A 7,407-nucleotide genomic window follows, 5' to 3' on the forward strand; every position below is an offset into this window, starting at 1 on the left:
CCAGCTGCCGCCACTTCAACCACCACTTTCTCGGTGTTGAGCAACAAACTCTTGCGCCGATTTACCTCCCCGGAGTTTAAAAAGGACGTGAAAGAGTTGGATGAGGATCTGGTGTTGACTTCAGGGCGGATCCCGAGATCAGAAACTTTCCCTCAGGACACAAACCATCCTCAGGTTGGCAGTAAACCCAGCATCGAAAGCATCAGCTCCGTAAAGTGCGAGTTTGACTTTCATTTGAGAACGCCCAGCTCTTAAACCTCACAGTGCGTCGTGCGTAAAAAGTCTCTTAACCACCACCAATGTAAAGACAACAAGGGATCAAAGAGACAACATTTTCTAAAACACACCGGCTCTGCTAGAGCTCGTCATCAGCCGAAGTACAGAGGGAGTAAAAACGAACCTAAGACTTGAACAACGTCGGAAGTACCGTGCGTAGAATATTAGCGTGCACGTCAGAAACAGTCAGCTGGATACAGAGTGAACGGACTGGAGCGCAAGGTGCAAATTGTAGTTTCAGTGAATGTGGTTGTTCCTGTGTCCAGCAGCGTTTTCCCTCCTCTGGCAGTGGGTGGGGGCGGCACTAGGGCAGGTGCAATAAATTATATACAGGTTCACAGTCTGAGCGTGGTACTCTATGGGCGCTAATGAATAAAAGCTCAGTGTCCGAAATGAACATGATGCCCTGTGTTGGATGGGAGTGTGTAAGTGTAGTGCATGTGTGACACAAACCATTACTGTGCACGGTGCGTTGAAAGGCTCAGTTTGCCGTTGTGCGTGTTTTGCACAGTATTTGGGGGTATTTCTGTCAAACTGAGCTTCGTGGAAGAAGAGGGACATTGTACCAGGTTAACTTGAGGGTAACTCATTTCTCAGTCTCCCTGCAGAGCTCAGGATTTATGACACAGAACAAAGATCTTTCCTTCACACCACAAGAAACGTGCTGTGAGGTATCGCTCCATCCAGTATTAAAAGTTATATATGGGATTAGTGGGATTTTGTGTTCACACACTCCCAGCTGCAACATTGCAGAAGTGGCGTTTGTGAGGGGGGGGGGGGGGGGGGGGGGTGTCTGGGGGTGTCTGTGTGTGTGTGTGTGTGTGTGTGTATTGGGGGGGGGGGCTGGTTTCCCTCCAGGCATCATTTCAGCCCAACCTCCAGCTGCTACCACACAGAACAGACTACAGCACTGCGGGAATAACTGCATGTGAGTCATCTAACAGACAATTTCAGTGTGCGGACTTGTTCTGGTTGTTCCTGACGTTAATGATGAGCAGGAGTCAGTCACTGGGTTAAAACCCATCAACCTGGAGAAGAAGATCGCTTCTAACAGCCGCAACTTCTCGGTCCCAGCTGCTTCCGCAGCGCAAACCGGATCTCACATCCAACCTGGAGATATTTTTGCTGCATTCACGATGATCTGAGAGAGACTTCTGGGAGCTGAGTAGGTTGCTCCCCTCCCTCTCTCTCCCTCTCTCATTTCTTTCTCTCCCACCTCCTCTCTCCGCCTTTCTTTCTCTCTGTTCTTTCCGCGGCTTCAGCACAGGCCAGCCACAGTCAGCCCCTTTTTCAGCGCTGGGGAAGTGGACAGAGATGGGACGACTCGGTTTCAGCACCACGGAGAGCGCCAGACCCCTGCTGCTCAGTGTGTTTGGTAAGTGTGTGTGTGTGTGTGTGTGTGTGTGTGCGCGCGCGCGCGCGCGCGTGTCAGTGCGCAGCTGTCGTGACTCCTCACTGCAGTGTGTTTGTGCCTGTGTGCCAGAGTGTGAGTGCGTGTTCTCTTGTCGATGAGCAGACACAGTATCTCACCTGTTATTTCCTCCTCACGTGAATCAAAAGGACGTGATCAAAGTTAGAGTTCATCACTTCCTGACGCTGTTCCGGCTGCAGTGGCTGCTCATACTGCAGCTCTCGGTCTCCGGTCCTCATTTTGACTTTGCCGTGAGGAAATGTATGATATGCCAGTGATCCCGGTGTTAAATGGTTTCAGCTCAGCTCACAGGAACCCATTACGGTTCTGATTTTGCTGATTCGGCATGTTCTAGTGTGTGTGTGCCCCATCTGCTATCTGATTCACGATGTGCCCCCACCGCCAACTTCTCCATATTCTGCTCCTTTCTCCGGTGTTGCTGCAGGTGTGCTGGCGCTGTCCGTGGTGCTGGCGGAGCAGGAAGCGGAGAACCTGTCGGGGCTGTCCAACAACCCAGACAAAGCGATCTTCGCGGTGCGGGAGAACGGCACCACATGCCTGATGGTGGAGTTCGCCGTGAAATTCCTCGTGCCATATGACGTGCTCGCGCTCAACGGGATAGACGTAAGGAATCCCCCGTGCATTTCAGTACATGTGGATCCTGGATGTAATAAAACACACTGGTCATTTCCATGCTGGCAGCATGAAGGCTGCAGAAAACGTCGCTTTATGTGGAAGGTGTTAAAATATTGTCCAATGTGTTTCAGTCGTATCATTGACAAACATCTACCATGATACATTTGCATCAGATCCGCAGTGGTGCGTAAAATGCTGACGTCTCGATATAAGTCCCGTTATTCAGAAAGTTGGAGACTGTTTCATTGTCAAACCTCATTGGACTGATCGCTGTTTGTTTCCGTTTGTAACAACCACTAATTTCTCTCCGGATATTTGGTGACGCATTTGTGCGTAAAAAACGGGCTGATGACAAAACGTCCCTCCAGCGACATTTTCAGTCCATCTCCCCGTTTGTCAACTTTTTTTTGTGTTGACTCTAATTTGCAGTTGATCACGGAACAAGCGTCGTTCACGCTGCCCCGTGGAGCAGAAATCGAGGGGAAATGTGGGAGCACGGAGTCAGAGATTCACATAAGCTGGAAGAACAATGCCTACATCCTCCGCATCTACTTCTCTAAGGTGGGCGAGCAATGGCGCAACGAAATGGCCATGCTGAATAATAAAGTGTAACATATCTGCATTTGTGATAAAAGTCAGAATCACCGGGAGTATGAAGACAACACAGCGCCACATATAACAAACATACCTTCTCACGAATTTACTGTCACTTGGAGTCTGAGGCGTTTGAAATTAACTCCCACATTGTTTCTGATTTATTTAGCTTTTTTCTTTCAATTGAAAGGTGTTTCTGGTCATAGCAGCGGAATGACTTTTCTTATTCTGCTGGGACACTTTCTAAATATTATAAAATAATTTAGTTAAAACAAGGACTTCACTAATTCTAAGAACGTACATTAACTAATTAACTGAAATCTAAAAAGGCTTATGTTGTTGCCCGGTTTCACGCGTGTTGTCTGCCTGTTGTCTGCCTGTTGCAGGAGTTCCGTGACAAGGGCACTGAGGTGTGGAAGGTTAGTAAGGTCCAGTTCGTCTACGACACCTCGGAGACATCCAATTTCATCAACGCATACAACCGTGAGTAACCCGCAATAGGCTCTAACAGCTACTCAGCGCATTTCCACCGCCTGCTGCTTTAATCCAGCTGCAATTTATGATTTATGATTTGCTCCTACGTCTGTATCTTATTTGACTTTAGAACGAAACTATTTTAAATCGAGGTTATTACAGATTTTTAATCTCAGCGTTTTATCTAAAAGTATGTGTATGATCTGAAAAATCATATACAAATGAGCATTACTAAATAAACGGTGCATACATCCAATTATTATTATTATCATTAACTTGTTTGCCTACTGTATATAAAGTGACAGGAAGTCAATCACACAGTCATGTCTGGGCCTCCTATCACAATGGTCACACTGTTAATGCCTGACCCAAACCTAATTCTAACATACATGATGAAGACCAACTTAAAGTCCTCACGTTGATGTTTACTGTAAGTAAGACATGAATAAATATTATTCACGACTTTCTTTCTCTGTAGCTGGAAAGCACACAGCGAGCACCCACCGGCTGTCAGCCCTGGTGACTCCCAGCGGGCGCTCCTACGTGTGCACGGCACAGCAGTCCTTCACACTCATCTCTAGTGACCACCAGAAGGGCGTCACCATCTCCATCTATGACACCCAGATCCAGCCCTTTGATATCTCCTCTGACTTCATTTTCAGTGAACGTAAGAACCTCCATCCTATGACACCTTTAAAGAAACAAAGTCATGAAAGTCAACCTTTGCTACACACTGCTGCACCTTTGTCTAGTCTCACATTATGACAACATGAAGAGAAATCCTGGGGGTTTTACAGCTTTACATCTCTCTGACACACACCCACACATCCACAGTCTGGGCTCTCTGGTGGATTATTGCTGCAGTATGGGGACTATGTAGGCCTGCACATAGGGGGCAGGGGAATGAAAGAAGTCGGGGTGGAGATCCAAGAGAGACACAAAGACATGAAGAGACCAGGAAAGAGAGAGAGAGAGAGGTGAAGGGAAAAAAATGGTGGCAGTCACTAGGACTGAGTGCAGTCACATCCCTTGCCCTCCATGCAGCTTATACAGACATACTCAAAGTACCTGGCTGTCCTCTGAAGCCATCACCTTGGAAGAATCATTTGCTCTGTGCTGCTGTAAACTAGGCTGTGCTATGCTTCACTGCCTTCCTCCTAGTGAACATTACTGCTGTCCAGAGAAGAGAAACGCCTCCGACTTTAAACCACATAGACCTACTCCATACCCAGCTGTCATGACCGAAACAGTCTGGCTGAAATTTGTGTCATTTAGCAAATAAAACCTCAGAAGCACACACACGCACACACACTGTACGATCTGTTTAAGACTGAATTTACATTGTGAATTTAACAAATACCATCAAGGACATGATCTGAAATTAATATCACAATAGCCTAACCTTATACAATATTTAACATTATGACATTAAATAAAATGTAAAGGTGTTAAACAAAATACATATAATCAGCTACTTTTTAAAGTTTAATCCACAATTTCAATAAAACAATGTAATGATACAACAGGTAGAGGTGAAATAATTACTTGATAAATCAGCCAATCAACAGGAAACTAGCAACTATTTTGATAAACAATTTTCTTTGCATCACTTTTCAAGCAGGAATGCAAAAATAAACCCTTGTCAGTGAAGGTCAATCACCTTATCATGCTGACTGTGTTCATTATTCCACTGCAGCCTACCAGTGTATCACCGACCAGCGGGAGCACCTGGAGGAAACCCTCCCTCTTATCCTGGGGCTCATTTTAGGCCTCATAATTGTCATCACACTCACTGTCTACCACTTCCACCTCAAGCTGACAGCAAACCAGCCCCAGCTTCCCAGAGATCGCTCCATGTACAAGAACATGTAGTTGGCAGCTCCCTCAGCTCTCTCCAAACCTAACCTGCTCAAAGACTTGTCTCCTCGATATCCCAGACCCACCACCACAGAGAAAAATGCCCTGACATGGGCTGAATCCCTGACAGAGAAACGTGTGCCTGTACTGTAGGCCCACTGGAACTATTAAACAGCTGAAACACTAGTTGATGGGACAGCCTGCGGCCTAGCAAGGATGTAGTTGGAGGGTAAACCCACCAAAACCTTATTTACCTGGCTACTGAAATGAACCTTAATGCCATAAATTCATGGTCTGCATTACAACGATTACAAAATAAAATATTAATTTATGCTTTTCTGAAAATATAATTGATTTGTGTTCAAACTGAGGGTTCTTGGTCATCTGAAAAGCACCAATTTGAGGTCACGGTTCACCTATTCTTCCCCTAACGTCACTGGGACTCTTTATCACTTTAGCCGTTTTTACCCAACTTGTCTTTGGAAGAAATATCAGACATTGCCTGAGCTTCTGCTGTAATTAGCCAACAGTTTGTTGTCTTATCCTCTATTTCTCTCTCTAAAACTGCTGCTACATCATTTCCAATACCTATTGTTGGCTCTGTATTTGCTAATCATATTTCTGTTCAAGAATTCCTTTTGTTTAATTTTTGAATGCAGTTATAGTGTTGACCGTGGACAAGTCGTGTAGTGTGTGCAGTGTGGCATCCAGAGTTGCGATGTTCTTGCTTTGACTTCCGATCTTTTTTCCACACTGACGTGTGGAAGACATTAAAAAAAGAAAAGATATATAAACATACATGAAAAACTGTTCGCTAAAGAGTGGAGACTTTATCCAAACGCCATATGAAAATGTTTATGAAAGTACAGAGAGGTTAACAATTAAAAAAAAAAAAAAAAAAGTCTAATATTTTGAGAAACAAAGTCTATGCATAAACCTCAGCTGATGCAATCTTGCAGTATTCTGTTTGTTGAAATAAATTGCTGGAATCAACACTGTCCTGTTTCTGTCCTGTATTGGTTTTAAGAGAGAGTGTTCAAATGAAAGTCTGTCTAGTAAAACGTGACAGATACACTGTCAGATGAAAAGCTGCTGGGATGAGGTATTGATTTTGTTGTCTGACAGTGGACCTTCAAATGAGCAATATGAACAAATCTAATTGAAAACAAATAGAGCATTTGTGTCAGCTCCACCTGTTTGTTTCAGCAACATGGAAGCCATATATCATCCTCTGTCACAACATTTTTGAGTTACAGCCCTTTAATCCAATTTTTCACTCACCACAGCCACTTCAACACTGGAAATTATCTTGAAGAAACAGTCTGTTCTGAGCGTAAAAGATCATCTAAATCAGACTCAATACAGGTAACTGCCTCTGTACCAACCACAAAATAATCAGACAATTAATCCTTTAGTTGATAGACTAATAGCAACTAATCAGCAACTAATGAGATGACAATAAACAATAAACTGATAAATTATTAATTAAAAGGCCATTTTCAAAACAAAAAAGAGTCTCAGGATTTCAAATTTTAACAATTGCTTTCCTTACAATGAATGTATAGTAAACACACCCAATGTTTTCCACAGTCAACCAACAGCAATGAAGAAAGGTTTAAAGGTTTATTTTTTCAATTCTACATCAAAAGTGTTAAATAAATTTAATTTTGGGTCACATTTCTGCAAATTATCTGTAACCATGTGGACTGTATGGTCCTCAGGCAACCTGGCTACTCCGCCTAATGATGATTTACAGTGTAGGAGTGACACTGATAGGACTGTAGCTTCCCTGTTTTCACCACACTGCAATAACTAACATCATCACATTATGAAATCTCTCCAAACTGCAATAACTAATGTCAACACGTTATGAAATCTGTCCAAACTGGAATAACTAATGTCAACACATTATGAAATCAGTCCAAAACTGGAATAACTAACGTCAACACGTTACGAAATCTGTCCAAACTGGAATAACTAACGTCAACACGTTACGAAATCTGTCCAAACTGGAATAACTAACGTCAAAACGTTACGAAATCTGTCCAAACTGGAATAACTAACGTCAACACGTTACAAAATCTGTCCAAACTGGAATAACTAACGTCAACACGTTACGAAATCTGTCCAAACTGGAATAACTAACGTCAACACATTAC

At 43.7% G+C, this 7,407-nt stretch overlaps 1 protein-coding gene across 1 annotated transcript; it reads left to right on the forward strand.

Moving 5' to 3' along the window:
- The first annotated feature begins 1,240 nt into the window (after positions 1 to 1,240).
- lamp5 (lysosomal associated membrane protein family member 5) lies at positions 1,241 to 6,134 on the forward strand. The gene is made up of 6 exons (XM_026319081.1): positions 1,241 to 1,651; positions 2,133 to 2,311; positions 2,753 to 2,884; positions 3,304 to 3,400; positions 3,870 to 4,058; positions 5,088 to 6,134. Exons 1-6 carry the CDS (start codon positions 1,591 to 1,593, stop codon positions 5,261 to 5,263), a joined length of 834 nt encoding a protein of 277 aa, XP_026174866.1. The 5' UTR covers positions 1,241 to 1,590; the 3' UTR covers positions 5,264 to 6,134.
- Positions 6,135 to 7,407: the final 1,273 nt, after the last annotated feature.

The sequence above is a fragment of the Mastacembelus armatus genome, chromosome 24 (assembly GCF_900324485.2).
Source record: "Mastacembelus armatus chromosome 24, fMasArm1.2, whole genome shotgun sequence".
In the NCBI taxonomy this organism is placed as follows: domain Eukaryota; kingdom Metazoa; phylum Chordata; class Actinopteri; order Synbranchiformes; family Mastacembelidae; genus Mastacembelus; species Mastacembelus armatus.

Bases quoted from the DNA above. Each gene is read 5' to 3' on its own strand.
- lamp5 (XM_026319081.1), top strand. From the start codon at position 1,591: ATGGGACGACTCGGTTTCAGCACCACGGAGAGCGCCAGACCCCTGCTG. The intron at 3,401-3,869 runs GTGAGTAACCCG...CTTTCTCTGTAG, and splicing joins TTTCATCAACGCATACAACC to CTGGAAAGCACACAGCGAGC. The intron at 4,059-5,087 runs GTAAGAACCTCC...ATTCCACTGCAG, and splicing joins TGACTTCATTTTCAGTGAAC to CCTACCAGTGTATCACCGAC.